Source organism: Salvelinus namaycush, chromosome 31 (genome assembly GCF_016432855.1).
Source record: "Salvelinus namaycush isolate Seneca chromosome 31, SaNama_1.0, whole genome shotgun sequence".
Classification (NCBI taxonomy): Eukaryota; Metazoa; Chordata; class Actinopteri; order Salmoniformes; family Salmonidae; genus Salvelinus; species Salvelinus namaycush.
The window spans coordinates 16,920,617-16,942,505 of record NC_052337.1 but is presented as its reverse complement, the minus strand read 5'-3'; the positions used below and the strand labels follow the sequence as shown (position 1 = coordinate 16,942,505).

The window sequence follows — 21,889 nt, the reverse complement described above, 5'->3', positions numbered from 1 at the left end:
GAATTCAAGGCACACTTAACCAGCATAGCTACCACAGCATTTTGCAGCGATACGCCATCCCATCTGGTTTGCGCTTAGTGGGACTATCATTTGATTTTCAACAGGACAATTACCCAAAACACACCTCCAGGCTGTGTAAGGGCTATTTGACCAAGAAGGAGAGTGATGGAGTGCTGCATCAGATGGTCCTCCGACCTCAACCCAATTGAGATGGTTTGGGATGAGTTGGACCGCGGAGAGAAGGAAAAGCAGCCAACAAGTGCTCAGCGTATGTGGGAACCCCTTCAAGACTCTTGGAAAAGCATTCCAGGTGAAGCTGGTTAAGAGAATGCCAAGAGCGTGCAAAGGTGTCATCAAGGCAAAGAAGGGTGGCAACTTTGACGAGTCTAAAATCTAAACATATTTTGATATCTTTAACACTTTTTTGGTTAATATATGATTCCATTTGTGTTATTTTATAGGCTCAAACTGTTGGAACGTTGTCAAGGAGGGCGGTCACGTGCTGAGTTCAAGCCAGGCATGAGCCCAATTGGGGGGTTACTCACTAAGCAAGCAACATGACGTCCGTAATATAAGCAACATGGTAAAAATGCCACCCAGCAATATCAGAGGGCAATGTGGAGCTGTTACCAAGTGGATACACAAGTGGCTCTGGGGTAGCACAGAGGAGAAGTAGTGGGAGAGTGGTGGTGGTCTGGTTTTGTGTCACTCACTTCCTCGTCTTCCTCCCCTGTGCAGAAAGAGAGACGTCTCCTGGAGAATCGGCGGTTGGACCTGGACATCTGTAAAGCACGTGTCAAGAAAGCCAAGCAGGCCGAGGCTAAAGCGGCGGTGAGTCTTCCTCATCCTCAGACACCCCTCCCCTTATGACTGGCAGTCCCAGTTTGATTGATTTCAGGCCTGACATGGGACATACAATTCCTGACATACAGTTCTCACATAATACGAGCTCACTGCTTGTCCTTCCCCCAAGCTTTCTTAAATGTGCTGTCAACTTAGATCAACTCCAACTGGGACATCAATAGAAATCCATAGACCATTAAGCCAGCTACACCAATAGAAATGGCCATAGGGGTGGGCAGGGGTGGAGGATTTTCATCAATGTCTAGGGGTCTACCTTTGACTCACCTTCTCTGCAAACCTTACATGGGGCATGGCAATTGTCTCTCCCAAACTAGAATCACCCTTCACCCTCCAACCTCTCTCATTCTCTTCCGTTTTGCACGTAGAGACCAACGGTGCCCTCTGTTGACTAACTTTGGACTAACATGTTTCTCTGTTATCATTTGCGCAGTGTGAGGGAGATGTAAGTATTGACGGGAGTGTTGTATTTTCAGCGATCTCGCTTGCCTCTTTTTCTCCCATTTTTATTTTTGTCATTGAGTGTTGTTCGGGGCATCCTCCCTCTCTTCTTTCAGACCATCCATGCACCACAATATACTGTATAGTCCCAAAGAAAAGTTGAATGGGATTGTTTCAGTAATGACACCTAGAGATGGTCATATGAGAGGTGGAACATTTATTTTTATTTTTTTCCAGTTGACTTTACCAAACAGAATGTTTTGGATGGTACACTGGTGCAACAAAGTTGATGATGTAGAACTGAGACTGTACATTTTTAGACTGTTGTTTTAAGTGACCTCAGTGTTTCCACTACCATCTCCAAGGTCTACCCGCCTCATTGTCTGGGGCCCTGAAAGCTGATTCAGGGGCCTCTGGACCCTTTGAACAATACTCCATTGTCCCCTCAGTTGGAAAGCCCTGCTCATTCCCACACTCACACATCCTGAAGACTGATGGGAGTGATGGGGGGTATCCAGCCAGTCTGCTGTCCATTCCACAGGTTCAATGGTCAGGTTTGAACAGAAGACAATGCAAAACCAAGATGTCTGCCACCATTATAATGATACCTGAATATTGGACCTTGACTTTGAAAACGTGCATGGCGCTTGATGCAAATAAATATTGGTGTAAGCTCTTCTAATCCATTCATGCCTCATGGTGTGGAGGTAGTATTTAATTCTCATCACTGGCTCTGCGTGACAAAATACAAGTTACTCATGCCATCCAAGTTCCTCTTAACATCATAAAACACAAATAGGCTGCGCACCGCACTGCTACTTGCACTGCACAGTCCTGGGCCAATATCCACAAAGCATCTCAGAGTAGAAGTGCTGATCTAGGATCTGTCCATATAATCATATTCATTATGATCTAAAACTATAAACTGATCCTAGATCAGCACTCCTACTCTGAGACACTTTATGAATATAGGCCCTGAGCTGAGGCATTCTGTATGGGAGAATGCTCATGCCCTCGAGTGGCTGCTACTGTCAGAGCCAGGTCTGTAGAACTCTGGGAGCAGCGGTATATAGCCATAATTAGTTTAGCATTGTAAGGCTGCTACTGTCAACCAGGTCTGTAGAACTCTCGGAGCCTCTGTATGTAGCCATAATTAGCTTAGCATGCTAAGGCAGCTTCTGTCTGTATAGAGGACACATTGCTGCCCCCCATATTCCATGAACTGCAGCTTTGCTTCTCCATCCCAGACTCCTGTGGGAACTGACCGTTTGCTTCTTCTTCTCATTCTCCTTTTCATTCTTCTTCTTCCTCAGTGTGCTGTTTGTTGGAGCTGCTTGTGTTGATGCGATGCATGACTGTATGACTTTGTTACCCCCTCTGCCTGTAGGCCGAGCCCGATTTTCAGGAGACTAGGCCTCGAAATTATGTTCTGTCTGCGAGCGCATCTGCGGTAAGACGCCCACAGACGAAGGAGACTCATGTTGAGAGATGCATACACACAAAAACACACAGGCTATACTCCATAGAATATGTACAATGGCGCACGCACACATTTACATTACATTTACATTTAAGTCATTTAGCAGACGCTCTTATCCAGAGCGACTTACAAACACATAGCATTAGATGTACAAATTCTGGTTTATTTGCACAAGTTTAGTGCTCTTCATGGCCTATGTCACAGGTTAGCTTTTCTGAATGTATCTAGTCTTTGTGGATAATAACTTGGGTGAGACTGTTAGGAAGAGACAGACATGTAGAAGGAGACAGAGACTAAGCTATCCTCAAACTAATTCTCTATCAGATACAGAGGTACCATACTCTGGAATTCTTATCTTCACATTGCCAAAACCCCATTGTCCCTCAATAACTTCAAGCGAAGACTGGGGGTCAGCCTGATGAACCAAACTATTCAGTAATCTCCTCCATATAGTTAAATAAAGGTTATATATATATATATATATATATTTAAAAAATATATATATATAGCCCATCTCTCTCACACTCAATCCACACACATATTTAAACAAAACATATACTGTTTATTATTTTTTGTGATTTCTGATCAGTTAATTTGTACATTTATAGTTAGAAGGTTTTGGTATCTGTTTTAACAAACGTAAAAAAAAAAAAAAAATCATACTTGTATATATATTTTTTGTGGTATTGTTTTTATATAAGCCCTTGGTCTTCCAACCTGCACACCGTTTTTTACTTATTTGGTTTTATCTGTATTGTTGTCTATCACTTATTTTCTTTGGTGCAAATAAATTAAACCTTCAAATTTAAACTTAAAAACAGCAAAGCAGTGGTGGCTGGGATAATTGGGATCTGGAAGATTCCAAAGAGTCGGCCAATGTGATGGATCAGAGGAAGGTATATATAAATAGGTTTACACTGTTCATAGCATATATCAACAATACTAGATGGAATACAACCCCCGCCCTACACTGCTAGAAGAAATGGTGCTATACAGAACCAAAAAGCGTTCCATGGCTTGCTTCATACAGATCAGTGTGGTTCAGTCGGTCGAGCTTGGCACTTGCAACACCAAGGGTATTGGGTTTAATCCCTGCTGGAGCCACCCATACATAAAATGTATGCTCGCATGACTGTAAGTCGCTTTGGATAAAAGCGTCTGCTAAATGGCTTATTATATATGGCTATATAAAACTGCAATGAAGCACCTTTTATTTTCAGCAGTGTAGGTACTAGCTCAATGGTACTGTGGTATAGTAGGTTGTTACTTGCTCCATCGCCTGTTCTCAAGGCCCTTAGAGGGTGTGTATGTATTGGAGCCACCCCCCCCCCCCCCCCCCCCCCAATGTGACAGACCCCCCCCATCACCTCAACGCTCTGATGGAATCCAGCCAAACTTCAGCACCTGATTTGACTGACCACAGACTTGATTAATTAGTTCAATCATGGACAGGCCTAACTGAACGAACAATAGACTGAATGCAAATACAAAGGTTTATTCAATTAGAATTGGGGGGTGACCTCGTCTCCGAGGGATGACCCCAGGAGCCAGATATCGGGATAGCAGATAGCCCTTTGGTGGACAACTGGCCAGAAGATTGCAGGTGTTAGGATCTCTTATCTACCTAATTTTTGCCACCATGCAGTTAGCCAAACAAAAATGGTCCTACGTTCCACTTTCATAGATCTGTTTTGCTCCTGATGTTGTCACTGTCTTCGCTACTGGTTAGGTAACTCTGTCACATTCGTCAGTCTGTATTGGAGGAGAAGGCCTTGTTCGTGGTAGTCGTGTTTATGATGAATGCCAGCGACGAAGACGTGCCTGGCCATTCTCTTTTCAGTCCAACACGTTGGACTATATTATTTGTTTTGTCAGTTGTTGTGTCACAGTGTTGTGTGTCTTTGTCTATAATGAGAGATTCTGTCGTTGTAATTGTCAAACAGATGGTTGTGTATAGAAGGCCGTTGTTGAAAAAGCAAAACATTTGAATCCCCTTCGTGACCAGAACACTGTGTGTGTTCACATCCTCCCACGTTTGCCCTTATTGAGGTTGTATTTCTCCTTCGAGAATCAATTCCTTAGCTGCTTAGAATTCCAGGGGCATGTTTCCCATAGAAATATAATCTAATGAATTATATTCCTATGATGTTTCCCATCAGTTTGGCTGAACCCTCAATAGAGCACTTCCCAGGGCTTTGTCATGCTGTCTGTGTACATGCTGTCTGTGTACATGCTGTCTGTGTACATGCTGTCTGTGTACATGCTGTCTGTGTACTGTCCACACAAACTACGTGTCCTCCTGTCATTTTAATTCTGCTAGTCCCACAGAAATGTCATTTGGCTATACTTATTGTAGAGTAAGGAGCAGTCTAATAACGTGTAATAAATACCCTGTAACAGGGCTATTACAGTTGATAAGTACATGCAGTTATGGAATAGCTAGTTACTAATGCCTGTGTCAAGTGTGAACTGCTGCCCTACATTTAAAAGTGACTCTTGACTCACATCACATAGCTAACAGTGGTTTCAACAAAATCATCTGATTACTTACTCATGTTTTCAAATCATTGGCCTCTTCCAGACATGACTAGACTTTTATTGTTATGGGGGATTCCTGCCATCTTACTACATGGCTACTAGGCTTTCATCATATCAATGAGTCAAAGGGAGTGGGGCCATTGCCCTTGAAACAGACTCATGAGACTGCTCTGGGGAGAAATGTCTGTTGTGTGCTGTCATTGTTGGTCTGAATTGCTCTTATTTCCCTTGTTGTCATGCTGCTTATTCTAGCTGTGGAGTGAGGAAGTGGACAAAGTAAGTATCACTTAGTAAGATTGGTGTTCAACAACACAGCCTAAAAGGGTCATAGACATCTTTAGGTGTGTGTGTGTGTGTGTCCAGTGACCTCAAAGTATTTGGACAGTGAAACATTTTTTGGTTTGTTTTGGCTCTGTCAACTAAAACACTTTGTATTTGAAATGATACAATGACTATGAGGTTAAAGTACAGACTTATCATCCATATAGGTTTACATTATTTACCATTCATTTATTGGGTCATTTTGGAGTCACTTTTATTGTAAATCAGAATAGAGTGTTTAGAAACATATTCTATTTTTATTTACAATAAAAGTGACTCCAATGCATTATCTACCATTAATTAATATTGGGCACAAAATCTGAAACACAACCAAAACAAACAGCAAATGCATCCAACAAATTTGTAGAGTCACAAGCTTGATGTAGTCATTGCGTGCTATGAATATGGGACCAAATACATCACTTTTTACTACTTTAATACACATTAGTGAATTTGTCCCAATGCTTTTGGTCCCCTAAAATGGGGAGACTATGTACAAAAAGTGCTATAATTTCTAAATGGTTCACCTGATATGGAGGAAAATACCCTGAAATTAAAGCTGGAGTACAGACCCAAAAACTAAATAAATGTAATTGTTCCAATACTTTTGGAGCTCACTGTACATGCATGTGTGTGCATATACACTGAGTGTACAAAACATTAAGAACACCTGCTCTTTTCATAGACTGAATCTAGGTAAAAGCTATGGTCCCTTATTGAAGTATCTTGTTAAATCCACTTCAATCAGTAGATGAAGGGTAGGAGACAGGTTAAAGAAGGATTTTTAAGCCTTGAGACAATTGATATATGGATTGTGTATGTGTGCCATTCAGAGGGTGAATGGGCAAGACAAAATATGTAAGTGCCTTTGAACGGGTAATGATATTAGGTCAAATTTATTTCAATCAATCAAATTTCTTTATAAAGCCCTTCTTACATCAGTTGATGTCACAAAGTGCTGTACAGAAACCCAGCCTCAAACCCCAAACAGCAAGCAATGCAGGTGTAGAAGCACGGTGGCTAGGAAAAACTCCCTAGAAAGGCTAGAACCTAGGAAGAAACCTAGAGGAACCAGGCTATGAGGGGTGGCCAGTCCTCTTCTGGCTGTGCCAGGTGGAGATTATAACAAAACATGGCCAAGATGTTCAAATATTCATAGATGGCCAGCAGGGTCAAATAATAATACACAGTGGTTGTCGAGGGTTCAACAGGTCAGTGCCTCAGGAGTAAATGTCAGTTGGCTTTTCATAGCCGATCATTCGGAGTATCTCTACCGCTCCTGCTGTCTCTAGAGAGTTGAAAACAGCAGGTCTGGGACAGGTAGCGCATCCGGTGAACAGGTCAGGGTTCCATAGCCGCAGGCAGAACAGTTGAAACTGGAGCAGCAGCACGGCCAGGTAGACTGGGAACAGCAAGGAGTCATCAGGCCAGGTAGTCCTGAGGCATGGTCCTAGGGCTCAGGTCCTCCGAGAGAGAGAGAAAGAAAGAAAGAGAGAATTAGAGAGAGCATACTTAAATTCACACAGGACACCGGATAAGACAGGAGAAATACTCCAGATATAACAGACTGACCCTAGCCCTCCGACACATAAACTACTGCAGCATAAATACTGGAGGTTGAGACAGGAGGGGTCGGGAGACACTGTGGCCCCGTCCGACGATACCCCCGGACAGGGCCAAACAGGCAGGATATAACCCCACCCACTTTGCCAAAGCACAGCTCCCACAACACTAGAGGGATAACTTCAACCACCAACTTACCATCCTGAGATAAGGCCGAGTATAGCACACAAAGATCTCCGCCATGGCACAACCCAAGGGGGGGCGCCAACCCGGACAGGAATATCACGTCAATGACTCAACCCACTCAAGTGAAGCACCCCTCCTAGGGACGGCATGGAAGAGCACCAGTAAGCCAGTGACTCAGCCCCTGTAATGGTGTTAGAGGCAGAGAATCCCAGTGGAGAGAGGGGAACCGGCCAGGCAGAGACAGCAAGGGCGGTTCGTTGCTCCAGTGCCTTTCCGTTCACCTTCACACTCCTGGGCTAGACTACACTCAATCATAGGATCTACTGAAGAGATAAGTCTTCAGTAAAGACTTAAAGGTTGAGACCGAGTCTGCATCTCTCACATGGGTAGGCAGACCATTCCATAAAAATTGAGCTCTATAGGAGAAAGCCCTGCCTCCAGCTGTTCGCTTAGAAATTCTAGGGACAGTAAGGAGGCCTGCGTCTTGTGACCGTAGCGTACATGTAAGTATGTACAGCAGGACCAAATTGGAAAGATCGGGTAGGAGCAAGCCCATTTAATGCTTTGTAGGTTAGCAGTAAAAACTTGAAATCAGCCCTTTCCTTAACAGGAAGCCAGTGTAGAAAGGCTAGCACTGGAGTAATATGATCAATTTTTTTGGTTCTAGTCAAGATTCTAGCAGCCGTGTTTAGCACTAACTGAAGTTTATTTAGTACTTTATCCGGGTAGCCGGATAAAGTAGAGCATTACAGTAGTCTAACCTAGAAGTGACAAAAGCATGGATTCATTTTTCTGCATCATTTTTGGACAAAGTTTCTGATTTTTGCAATGTTACGTAGATGGAAAAAAGCTGTCCTTGAAACAGTCTTGATATGTTCGTAAAAAAAGAGATCAGGGTCCAGAGTAACGCCGAGGTCCTTCAGTTTTATTTGAGACGACTGTACCACCAAGATTAATTGTCAGATTTAACAGAAGATCTCTTTGTTTCTTGGGACCTAGAACAAGCATCTCTGTTTTGTCCGAGTTTAAAAGTAGAACATTTGCAGCCATCCACTTCCTTATGTCTGAAACACTTACAGGGAAGGCAATTTTGGGGCTTCACCATGTTTCATCGAAATGTAGAGCTGTGTGTCATCCGCATAGCAGTGAAAGTTAACATTATGTTCCTGAATGACATCACCAAGAGGTAAAATATACAGTGAAAACAATAGTGGTCCTAAAACGGAACCTTGAGGAACACTGAAATGTACAGTTGATTTGTCAGAGGACAAACCATCCACAGATACAAACTGATATCTTTCCCAGTGATAAGATCTAAACCAGGCCAGAACTTGTCCGTGTAGACCAATTTGGGTTTCCAATCTCTCCAAAAGAATGTGGTCATCGATGGTATCAAAAGCAGCACTAAGGTCTAGGAGCATGAGGACAGATGCAGACCCTCGGTCTGATGCCATTAAAAGGTAATTTACCACCTTCACAAGTGCAGTCTCGGTGCTATGATGGGGTCTAAAACCAGACTGAAGCGTTTCATATACATTGTTTGTCTTCAGGAAGGCAGTGAGTTTTTCTAACCTTTTTGTAGAAGAATGGGAGATTCGATATAGGCTGATAGTTTTTTATATTTTCTTGGTCAAGGTTTGGCTTTTTCAAGAGAGGCTTTATTACTGCCACTTTTAGTGAGTTTGGTACACATCCGGTGGATAGAGAGATGTTTATTATGTTCAACATAGGAGGGCCAAGCACAGGAAGCAGCTCTTAAGGTAGTGTAGTTGGAATAGGATCCAGTATGCAGCTTGAAGGTTTAGAGGCCATGACTATTTTCATCAATGTGTCAAGCGATATAGTACTAAATAGTACTAGTGTCTCCCTTGATCCTAGGTCCTGGCAGAGTTGTGCAGACTCAGAACAACTGAGCTTTGGAGGAATACGCAGATTTAAAGAGGAGTCCGTAATTTGCTTTCTAATGATCATGATCTTTTCCTCAAAGAAGTTCATGAATGTATCACTGCTGAAGTGAAAGCCATCCTCTCTTGAGGAATGCTGCTTTTTAGTTAGCTTTACAACAGTATCAAAAATAAATTTTGGATTGTTCTTATTTTCCTCAATTAAGTTGGAAAAATAGGATGATCGAGCAGCAGTGAGGGCTCTTCGATACAGCACGGTACTGTCTTTCCAAGCTAGTCGGAAGACTTCCAGTTTGGTGTGGCGCCATTTCCGTTCCAATTTTCTGGAAGCTTGCTTCAGAGCTCGGGTATTTTCTGTATACCAGGGAGCTAGTTTCTTATGACAAATGTTTTTTGTTTTTAGGGGTGCGACTACATCTAGGGTATTGCGCAAGGTTAAATTGAGTTCCTTAGTTAGGTGGTTAACTGATTTTTGTTCTCTGACGTCCTTGGGTAGGCGGAGGGTGTCTGGAAGGGCATCTAGGAATATTTGGGTTGTCCGAGAATTTATAGCATGACTTTTGATGATCCTTGGTTGGGGTCTGAGCAGATTATTTGTTGTGATTGCAAACGTAATAAAATGGTGGTCCGATAGTTCAGGATTATGAGGAAAAACATTAAGATCCACAACATTTATTCCACGGGACAAAACTAGGTTCAGAGTATGACTGTGGCAGTGAGTAGGTCCGGAGACTAGTTGGACAAAACCCACTGAGTCGATGATGGCTCCGAAAGCCTTTTGGAGTGGGTCTGTGGACTTTTACATGTGTATATTAAAGTCACCAAAAATTTGAATATTGTCTGCCATGACTACAAGGTCCGATAGGAATTCAGGGAACTCTGTAAGGAACACTGTATATTGCCCAGGAGGCCTGTAAACAGGAGCTATAAAAAAAAAAAAAAAAGTGATTGTGTAGGCTGCATAGATTTCATGACTAAAAGCTCAAAAGACGAAAACGTCATTTTTTTTTTTTTGTAAATTGAAATTTGCTATCATAAACGTTAGCAACACCTCCGCCTTTGCGGGATGACCGGGGGATATGGTCACTAGTGTAACCAGGAGGTGAGGCCTCATTTAACACAGTAAATTCATCAGGCTTAAGCCATGTTTCAATCAGGCCAATCACATCAAGATTATGATCAGAGATTAGTTCATTGACTATAACTGCCTTGGAAGTGAGGGATCTAACATTAAGTAGCCATATTTTGAGATGTGAGGTATCACAATCTCTTTCATTAATGGCAGGAATGGAGGAGGTCTTTATTCCAGTGAGATTGCTAAAGCGAACAACGCCATGTTTAGTTTTGCCCAACCTAGGTCGAGGCACAGACACGGTCTCAATGGGGATAGCTGAGCTGACTACACTGACTGTGCTAGTGGCAGACTCCACTAAACTGGCTAACAGCCTGCTGCCTGGTGCAGTAGGTGCCAGCTGCACCGGTTTGTGTCAAGAACTGCAACGCTGCTGGGCTTTTCACGCTCAGTTTCCCATGTGTATCAAGAATGGTCCACCACCCAATGAACATCAAGCCAACTTTACACAACTGTGGCAAGCATTGCAGTCAACATGGGCCAGCATCCTTGTGGAGTCAACATGTGCCAGTAGTTTCCTGTGTGTATCAAGAATCCAGCCAACTTGACACAACTGTGGGAAGCATTGGAGTTGGAGTTGACACCTTGTAGAGTCCATGCCCTGACGAATTGAGGCTGTTCTGAGGGCAACTCAATATTAGGAAGGTGTTCCTAATGTTTTGTACACTGTGTCTACTGTAGGACTCTGGTAAAAAGTAGTGCACATCGTAGGAAATAGTGTGCCATTTGGGTCCCTCCTCCTCTGCACAGATGGGCACTAAACACAATTAGCCCTCCTACCCCAGTTTACCTTGCCTAAATCATTACCGTCCCAAATCTGATTTGAGAAGTGCACACAAGTCTCTTCAACTAATCTTGGTTACCCAGAAGTAAAATTCTTGTAAAAAGTTGTAACTTCCAGTTTAATCTGTCCACGAGAGATTACTCAACTAACTTTCGTGCAACACCTCAAATGAATTTGACATCAATGAAACTATTTATTCTGATAGGGGAGGGGGGGGGGGGGGGGGGTGTGCAACTCAATATTAGGAATGTGTACTTAATGTTTTGTACACTCAGTGTATGTGGGTGTTCATGTGGTCTCTCCCCTCTTCTCCTATAGGCGGAGCAGGAGCTGCGTGTGGCTCAGACAGAGTTTGACAGACAGGCCGAGGTCACCCGGCTGCTACTGGAGGGCATCAGCAGTACACACGTGAGTCCAGAGACATCACACACACACTAGTCACGGAAAGCCCAGACCTAGGGAAACAGCACTAGGTCTGGGGAGGATGCTGGATCAGGGGTAGAGATCAGGGGTAGCTCTACTCCAGTAAAGCAGTCAAACAAACAAAAAAGCAGGTTCTAACCAGTTCTCACAACCTATGTGTCTAAGATGGGTGAGTGATTAGATCTTCAGAGCCTAAACAGATGGGAGAAGTATTCAGACAATTTTGCTCCAACAAATATAAACTATAATGTTGCGGTTTAGTAACAATCATTGTGAAAACCATTGAATGTGTGAAACCAGGCTTTTGGAGGTACAACTTGTTTCTTGTCTTTCCCTGGTAGGTCAACCACCTGCGCTGCCTGCATGAGTTTGTGGAGGCCCAGGCTACATACTATGCCCAGTGCCACCAGTACATGCAGGAGCTGCAGAAAGAACTGAGCAGGTGAGCACTTTACTAAGGAGGTTGGATGAATCATCACCCTTATGAGTGGGTTGAAGTGGCTTTGTTTACATACATGGGAAAATTCTTCAACATTTCCCTTTTTTCTCTCTGCTGGCAGTGCTAACAGCGATACGTAAGTAACTAGTGTTGTTGTTGATAGTGTTGTTTGTTGTGTTGAGTTTCTGTTTTAAGAGTGATTTGTGCGTATTTGTGAATACAGTGCCTTCAGAAAGTATTCACACCCCTTGATTTTTTTAATACAAATTTGTTGTGTTACAGCTTGAATTTAAAATAGATTCAAATGTGTCACTGGCCTACATACAATACCCTCATAATGTCAAAGGGGAATTATATTTTTCAATATTTTTACAAATTAATTAAAAATGAAAAGCTGAAATGTCTTTAGTCTAAATATTCAACCCCTTTGTTATAGCAAGCGTAAATAAGTTCAGGAGTAAAAATTTCACATAATAAATTGCATGGACACACTTTGTGTGCAATAATAGTGTTTAATATGATTTTGACTACCTCATCTCTGTACACCACACATACAATTGTCTGTAAGGTCCCCAAGTCAAGCAGTGAATTTCAAACACAGATTTAGCCACTATGATCAGGGAGGTTTTCCAAAGCCTCGCAATGAAGGGCACCTTTTGGTAGATGGGGAAAAAATACAAAAATAAACAGACATTGAATATCCCTTTGAGCATGGTGTAGTTATTAATTACACTTTGGCTGGTGTATCAACACACCCACTGTGTATCAACACACCCACTACAAAGATACAGGCATCTTTCCTATCTCCGTTGCCGGAGAGGAAGGAAACTGCTCAGGAATTTCCCCATGAGGCCAATGTTTACCTTTTAAACAGTTAGTGTTCAATGGCTGTGATAGGAGAAAACTGAGGATGGCTCAACACCATTGTAGTTACTCCACAATACTAACCTAATTAACAGAGGGAAAAGAAGGAAGCCTATTCAGAATAAAAATATTCCAAAACATGCATCCTGTTTGCAACAAGGCACTAAAGTAATAATGCAAAAAATGTGGCAAATCAATTAACTTTTTGTCCTGAATACAAAGTGTTATGTTTCGGGCAAATCTAATACAACATTTTACTAAGTACCAGTGGCGATCGGTGCCGTTTTAAGATGAGGGAGGACGCTAATTTTTTTAATGAGCATGGCCTTATTTAATTTTTTTACAGCATGTTAATTCATATTCCATTCACCCAGATCAATGTAACATCTATAGGTTTAGGCTACTACCTGTATAAAATGGCGCCGGGAAGAAATGGCAGCAGTTTTATGGGCGCCTAACCAATTGTGCGATTATGTGTGGGTTTTTTTGCGTTATTTGTAACTTATTTTGTACAAAATGTTTCTGCCACCGTATCTTACGGCAAAAAAAAGCTAATGGATATCAGGACAGCGATCACTCACCTCGGATTAGACAAAGATTTTTTGTTTGAAGGAAATATGCAAACAGGAAACCACTTACCCAGAGGCGGTGCTCCTAGTGGCCGGGGACTTTAATGCAGGGAAACTTAAATCAGTTTTACCTAACCTTCTATCAACATGTTAAATGCGCAACCAGAGGGAAAAACATTCTAGATCACCAGTAATCCACACACAGAGACGCATACAAAGCTCTCCCTCGCCCTCCATTTCGTAAATCTGACCACAATCATATCCTCCTGATTCCTGCTTACAAGCAAAAATTAAAGCAGCAAGCACCAGTGACTCGGTCTATTAAAAAAAAGTGGTCAGATGAAGCAGATGCTAAACTACAGGACTGTTTTGCTAGCACAGACTGGAACATGTTCTGGGATTCTTCCCATGGCATTGAGGCGTACACCACATCAGTCACTGGCTTTATCAATAAGTGCATCGAGGACGTCGTCCCCGTAGTGACTGTACATACATACCCCAACCAGAAACCATGGATTACAGGCAACATTCGCACTGAGCTAAAGGGTAGAGCTGCCGCTTTCAAGGAGCAGGACTCTAACCCGGAAGCTAATAAGAAATCCTGCTATGCCCTCTGACGAACCATCAATCAGGCAAAGCGACAATACCGGGCTATGATTGAATCATACTACATCAGCTCCAACGCTCGTCGGATGTGGCAGGGCTTGCAAACTATTAGACTACAAAGGGAAACACAGCCGTGAGCTGCCCAGTGACACGAGCCTACCAGAGGAGCTAAATCACTTTTATGCTCGCTTCGAGGCAAGTAACACTGAAACATGCATGAGAGCATCAGCTGTTCCGGATGACTGTGTGATCACACTCTCCGTAGCCGTAGCTTAAACTGGTCAACAGTCACAAGGCCGCGGGGCCAGACGGATTACCAGGACGTGTGCTCCAGGCATGTGCTGACCATCTGGCAGGTGTCTTCACTGACATTTTCAACATGTCCCTGATTGAGTCTGTAATACCAACATGTTTCAAGCAGACCACCATAGTCCCTGTTCCCAAGAACACTAAGGCAACCTGCCTAAATGACTACCGACCCGTAGCACTCACGTTTGTAGCCATGAAGTGCCACACCAATTTGCATACCGCCCAAACAGATCCACAGATGATGCAATCTCTATAGCACTCCATACTGCCCTTTCCCACCTGGACAAAAAGAACACCGACGTGAGAATGCTATTCATTGACTACAGCTCAGCGTTCAACACCATAGTACCATCAAAGCTCATCACTAAGGATCACTGGATCCTGGACTTCCTTACAGACCGCCCCCAGGTGGTAAGGGTAGTTAGCAACACATCCGCCACGCAGATCGTCAACACTGGAGCCCCTCTGGGGTGTGTGCTCAGTCCCCTTGCAGACGAGACAGCATGTAGGGATGTCCGAGACCTGGCTGGGTGGTGCCAGTATAACAACCTATCCCTCAATGTAATCAAGACAAAGGAGATGATTGTGGACTACAGGAAAAGGAGGACCGAGCACGCCCCCATTCTCATCGACGGGGCTGCAGTGGAGCAGGTTGATGTCCACATCACCAACAAACTAGAATGGTCCAAACACACCAAGACAGTCATGAATAGTGCACGACAAAGCCTATTCCCCCTCAGGAAACTAAAATGGGTCCTCAGATCCTCAAAAGGCTCTACAGCTGCAACATCGAGAGCATCCTGACTGGTTGCATCACCGCTTGGAATGGCAACTGCTTGGCCTCCGACTGCAAGGCACTACAGAGGGTAGTGAGTACGGCCCAGTACATCACTGGGGCTAAGCTGCCTGCCATCCAGGACCTCTACACCAGGCGGTGTCAGAGGAAGGCCCTAAAAATTGTCAAAGACCCCAGCCATCCCAGTCATAGACTGTTCTCTCTACTACCGCATGGCAAGCGGTACCGGAGCGCCAAGTCTAGGACCAAAAGGCTTCTCAACAGCTTTTACCCGGACTATTTGCATTGTCCTGCCCCCCCAACCCCTCTTTACGCTGCTGCTACTCTGTTTATCATATATGCATAGTCACTTTAACCATACCTACATGTACATACTACCTCAATTAGCCTGACTAACCGGTGCCCCCGCACTTTGGCTACCCGGAATATCTGCATTGTGTCCCGCCACCCGCCAACCCCTCTTTTACGCTACTGCTACTCTGTTTATCATCTATGCATAGTCACTTTAACCATACTTACATGTACATACTACCTCAAATAGCCCGACTAACCGGTGCCTGTATATAGCCTTGCTACTGTTATAGCCTCGCTACTGTATATAGCCTCGCTACTGTTATTTTTCACTGTCTTTTTGCTATTGTTTTTATTTCTTTACTTATCTATTGTTCACCTAATACCTTTTTTTAACTTAAAAACTGAACTGTTGGTTAGGGCCTGTAAGTAAGCATTTCACTAAGGTCTACGTCGTATTCGGCGCACGTGAAAAATAAACTTTTGATATGATTTACATGATACAACATTTTTCCCTATACCCATCATGAGGTTGCTGAAACCTAGCCTATGAATGAAAGTTTACAACGTAGATGCACAGGTCGAGAGACATTTTTGTAATCAAGGTGACAGACATTGACACATTCAATACCGCCTTGCACAATATTGCCTGCATCTAGCTGATCTAGGGTGTAATCATTAGTTCAACAGTTGCAAACGAGAGTTTCTATTGGACACATTCAGTTATGTTTATCCCCGTTTCATTCCGTTTGCTTCCATTTTAGAAAGGTTTTTCAACAGAATCGGGGCAATGAATACACCCCTGATCACACGCAAACACTGTTCACTTTCATAGCAGCCATATACAAACAGTATGATCCCTTTGATCATTGGATAATTCCTGCTCGCATCTACGTGCTCTCCTCCTCTTACCTTTTCCATTGACTTGTGGACTTCAGTGCACAACACATAAGCTGTCTGTGGCCAAACTTTCATATCATAATGGCTAACTGCTACACACAGCCTACATCGTTGTCACAATTGTAGCTGAGGTTAAGTCAACATAGCTACTAGAACTAACGTGTTAGTAAACCCGTTACAATCATGCAGTACAGTGTATAGTTAGCAAGCAGTTTAGCAGTTACACCGGCAGGCCCCGGTGGCAATAAATTAATTAAACCAAAAGGTTACCTTGACTTGGAAGAGTTCCAGTGTTGGATAACCATAGCTAGCTAGGTAACACAGCATGACCTTCATTACAAATCAGTGCGTTTTAATCAATTATTTGGTGAAGTGAATATATTTAGCATAGTTTTATCTAAAATGCATAATTTAAAAAAAATATTTCACTTTTAAATTTTATGAAATTCACTGAGGGGCCTCCACTCCTGTGTACCACTCTCCTTATTTTCAAGCATAGTGGTGGCTGCATCATGTAATGGGTATGATTGTAATCGTTAAGGACCGGGGAGTTTTTCAGGATAAAAAGAAATTGAATGGAGCTAAGCACAGGCAAAATCCTACAGGAAAACCTGGATCAGTCTGCTTTCCACCAGACACTGGGAGATGAATTGAGCTTTCAGTAGGACAATAATCTAAAACACAAGGACAAATCTACACTGGAGTTTCTTACTAAGAAGATAGTGAATGTTCCTACAATTTTGACTTAAATCTACTTGAAAATCTATAGCAATACCTGAAAATGGTTGTCTAGCAACAATCAACAACCAATTTGACAAAGCTTGAATGATTTGTTTAAGAATAATGGCAAATGTTGCACAATCCAGGTTTGGAAAGCTCTTAGACTTACCCAGAAAGACTCACAGCTGTAATCGCTGCCAAAGGTGCTTCTACAAAGTATTTACAAATACGTAAATGAGATATTTCTGTATTTCATTTTCAAAACATTTTCAAAGATTCAACAACAAAAAATTGTACTTTGCAATTATGGGGTATTGTGTATAGATGGGTAAAACAAAAAATCCTTAATCCAATTTGAGTTCAGGCTGTAAGACAACAAATTGTGGAATAAGTGAAGGGGTATGAATACTTTCTGGAGGTATTGTACATTCTAAATATGTACTTGCTTGGGAAATAATATTTCTTTATCACCTTAGCACCCTAATTTATCACTTATGACCCCCTCTTCTTCCCCTCTCCCGTAACCCGACCCCAGGTACCCAAACTCTTTTGCCTCGAACGCCAACCCGTCCACCTCCGCCACATCCCCCTCCCCCGTCTCCTCTGCCACCCTGCCAGGGGTCTCACCCCCATGCCTGGCCTCCACCTCCACCCCTGGCATCGCTCGGGAGCCTTCTGGCCCGCTGAAAATCCAGGATGTGCAGCAGCCTTCCACAGGCCACCGCAAGGCCAAGGTCCTGTATGACTACGACGCCCACGACACTAGTGAGCTCTCCCTACTGGCCGACGAGGTAGGAGCAGTCACGGTTCACCACATCTGCTATGGGGAACCATTTGGAACATGCTGTATTATGTAAAAAAATAAATAATAATTCCGTGCCACAAAATACAAACATTGCAATCCTTTGTCTACAAAATGGCAATTGGTAATGGCATGTTACACACTGCATCCCATAATCTGGGACATTTAAACAGTTAGACTCTATCTCTCTTTTAGGGCTGACCCATTTAGTAGGCTGGGCGATTGTTTGTTCAATAGGCTGTTGGTCGAACGACATTTCTTTAGTCGAGCAGTAGGAAAAAAACGAACGTTTCTGATTCACGCCTGTCTGAGTGGACTAATCCATTGTGGAGGTCGTGGGGATGGCACAGTCCATCACTCTAAAATGTGCAACTGAAATTCTATATGGTTATAAACTCCTCATGGACTGCACCAGATTTGCCAGTTCTTGCTGTGAGATGTTACCCCACTCTTCCACCAAGGCACCTGCAAGTTCCCGGACATTTCTGGGGGGAATGGCCCTAGCCCTCACCCTCCGGTCCAACAGGTCCCAGACGTGCTCAATGGGATTGAGATCCGGGCTCTTCGCTGGCCATGGCAGAACACTGACATTCCTGTCTTGCAGGAAATCACGCACAGAACGAGCAGTATGGCTGGTGGCTTTGTCATGTTGGAGGGTCATGTCAGGATGAGCCTGCAGGAAGGGTACCACATGAGGAGGATGTCTTCCCTGTAACGTACAGCGTTGAGATTGCCTGCAATGACAAGTTCAGTCCGATGTTGCTGTGACACACCGCCCCAGACCATGACGGACCCTCCACCTCCAAATCGATCCCGCTCCAGAGTACAGGCCTCGGTGTAATGCTCATACCTTCGACGATAAATGCGAATCCGACCATCACCCCTGGTGAGACAAAGCCGCAACTCGTCAGTGAAGAGCACTTTTTACCAGTCCTGTCTGGTCCAGCGACGCTGGGTTTGTGCCCATAGGCAACGTTGTTGCCGGTGATGTCTGGTGAGGACCTGCCTTAAAACAGGCCTACAAGCCCTCAGTCCAGCCTCTCTCAGCCTATTGCGGACAGTGTGAGCACTGATGGAGGGATTGTGCGTTCCTGGTGTAACTCGGGCAGTTGTTGTTGCCATCCTGTACCTGTCCCGCAGGTGTGATGTTCGGCTATACCGATCCTGTGCAGTTGTTGTTACACGTGGTCTGCCACTGCGAGGACGATCAGCTGTCCGCCCTGTCTCCCTGTAGCGCTGTCTTAGGCGTCTCACAGTTGCAGTTTATTGCCCTGGCCACATCTGCAGTCCTCATGTCTCCTTGCAGCATGCCTAAGGCACGTTCACGCAGATGAGCAGGGACCCTGGGCATCTTTCTTTTGGTGTTTTTCAGAGTCATTAGAAAGGCCTCTTTAGTGTCCTAAGTTTTCATAACTGTGACCTTAATTGCCTACCGTCTGTAAGCTGTTAGTGTCTTAACGACCGTTCCACAGGTGCATGTTTATTAATTGTTTATGGTTCATTGAACCCTTTACAATGAAGATCTGTGAAGTTATTTGGATATTTACAAATTAGACAGGGTCCTGAAAAAGGAAAGTTTCTTTTTTTGCTGAGTTTATTACATAAGAACAATTGTGCAACACTAATAAAAATGATTTTATTTTATAACAAATGTGCTTTCTCGCGTGTTGGATAGTGGTTGCTGTCCGCGGATCTGAAACACATCAGTGCGCTGTTGAATTGGCACCTTTTCCTAGACTACGTTGCTTTGTGCATAATAGTAAAGTTAACCAGCATATTGGTGTTAAGAACAATGCAGTGGAGGCAGCAGCAGAATGAGGAGATGAGAAAACTGCCCTTTATTGTCTAAGAAAGGTGAGGAGAGAGGAAACTCCCATTTTAATTAGGTCTATAATCAATAGCTTAACTGTTAAATGTGCCTGGCTTTATAAATCATTCATATACAGTACTGTGCAAAAGTTTTAGGCAGGTGTGAAAAAATGCTGAAAAGTAAGAATGCGTTCAAAATTAGATATGTTAATTGATAATATTTAAAAAAATTAACTAAATGCAAAGTGAGTTCTTAATGACTTTCGCTGTATGTTTGGGTCGTTGTCATGCTGCAGAATAAATTTGAGGCCACTCAGATGCCTCCCTGATGGTATTGCATGATGAATAAGTATCTGCCTGTACTTCTCAGCATTGAGGAGACCATTAATTCTGACTAAATCCCCAACTCCATTTGCAGAAATGCAGCCCCAAACTTGCAAGGAACCTCCACCATTCACTGTTGCCTGCAGACACTCATTCGTGTACCGCTCTCCAGCCCGTAGGCGAACAAACTGCCTTCTGCTACAGCCAAATAATTCAATTTTGATTCATCAGTCCAGAGCACCTGCTTCCATTTTTCTGCACCCCAGTTCCTGTGTTTTCGTGCATAGTTGAGTCGCTTGGCCTTGTTTACATGTCGGCGGTATGTTTTTTTGGCCGCAAGTCTTCCATGAAGGCCACTTCTGACCAGACTTCTCCGGACAGTAGATGGATATACCAGGGTCCCACTGTTTTCTGCCAATTGTGAGCTGATGGCACTGCTGGACATCTTCCGATTGTAAAGGCAAGTAAGCATGATGTGTCTTTCATCTGCTGCAGTAAGTTTCCTTGGCCAACCACTGCGTCTACGGTCCTCAACGTTGCCTGTTTCTTTGTGATTCTTCAAAAGAGCTTGGAGAGCACATCAGGAAATCCCTGTCTGCCTTGAAATGTCTGCCTGGGAGAGACCTTGCTGATGCAGTATAACCACCTTGTGTCTTGTTGCTGTGCTCAGTCTTGCCATGGTGTATGACTTTTGACAGTAAACTGTCTTCAGCAACCTCACCTTGCTAGCTGAGTCTGGCTGATCCTCATCCAGTATTTCATCACATACATTCATATTTCATATATTTACACACACATACATGGAGCTCTGTATGTTGTCTTTTATACTAATGTCTAAATCGGCTCTAACATACCAGCCCCTAATTGTTAACTGCAGTGAATGCATAACAATGACTTAATATTCAAAAATAGAGCCAATACACAAGACATACTATACCAGAGCAGTATTACGGTGCATAGCTTTAAACAAATATACAATGTCCCAAATAGGACAAGTGATCTCAGTCCCAGATTTGAAGTGTTCAAGTGTTGTGTCAATGTCAAGAGTTTGACGTCTCAAAATGTTAGAGTACGACATCTGACAATCAGAGGTGCATGTGATTCAAAGATGGAGCTCTATGTGTGTGTTTCACTCAGCTGCCTCCAGGAGCAGACAGAGTTTATTGATAGGTCTCTGTAAGATGTTGGTCTTGGTCTTAACCATGACGCTCTGGACAAGACCTTTGGCCCCTGGCAAAACTTCCACCACACACCCAATCAGCCAAGAGTTCCTTGGGACTATGTCATCCACAATGAGAACACGTTTCTCTTAGTTTTGTTCCACTTGTTCCGCTCCTGCATAAGTGGAAGATACTCCCTTATCCATCTCTTCCAGAAGAGGTAGGACTGGACTGGCTTTTGCATTCAGATGATGCAGATGGTTCGGAGTCAGGGGTTCTAGATCATTAGGGTCATTTGTTACAGTTGTGATTGGTCTGTCATTCATGATCGCCTCAACTTCACACAAGGTTGTCTGCAAAGCCTCATCATCCAGTACTTGCTTTTTAAGGACTAGAGCAGGGGTGTCAAAGTCAAATGGACGGAGGGCCAAATAAAAAATTTAGCTACAAGCCGAGGGCCGGACTGTTCGAATGTTCATTGAAAAATTTTTAAATGACGCATATAGTCTAGTGAACCTAATTGAACCTACTGAAAACCTAACAAATATATTCCAATATGATCAGATAAATAAAGCAATATTTTCTTATGGCTCTGTCAGTAATCTTTAATTTTCAACAGACACAAAAGACAAATTTCCTTTATATAAAAATCCCCATAACATGAACA

The 21,889-nt window shown here is 43.3% G+C and overlaps 1 protein-coding gene across 1 annotated transcript in view; it reads left to right on the top strand.

Moving 5' to 3' along the window:
- sh3glb2b (SH3-domain GRB2-like endophilin B2b) overlaps positions 1-21,889 on the top strand; it is a 47,681-nt gene that overhangs the window by 17,996 nt on the left and 7,796 nt on the right. Inside the window, exons 5-8 of the mRNA XM_038971175.1 lie at positions 739-831; positions 11,529-11,618; positions 11,975-12,075; positions 17,663-17,918. Coding sequence (XP_038827103.1) covers positions 739-831; positions 11,529-11,618; positions 11,975-12,075; positions 17,663-17,918 — 540 coding nt within the window. The remainder of the gene's footprint in view (positions 1-738; positions 832-11,528; positions 11,619-11,974; positions 12,076-17,662; positions 17,919-21,889) is intronic.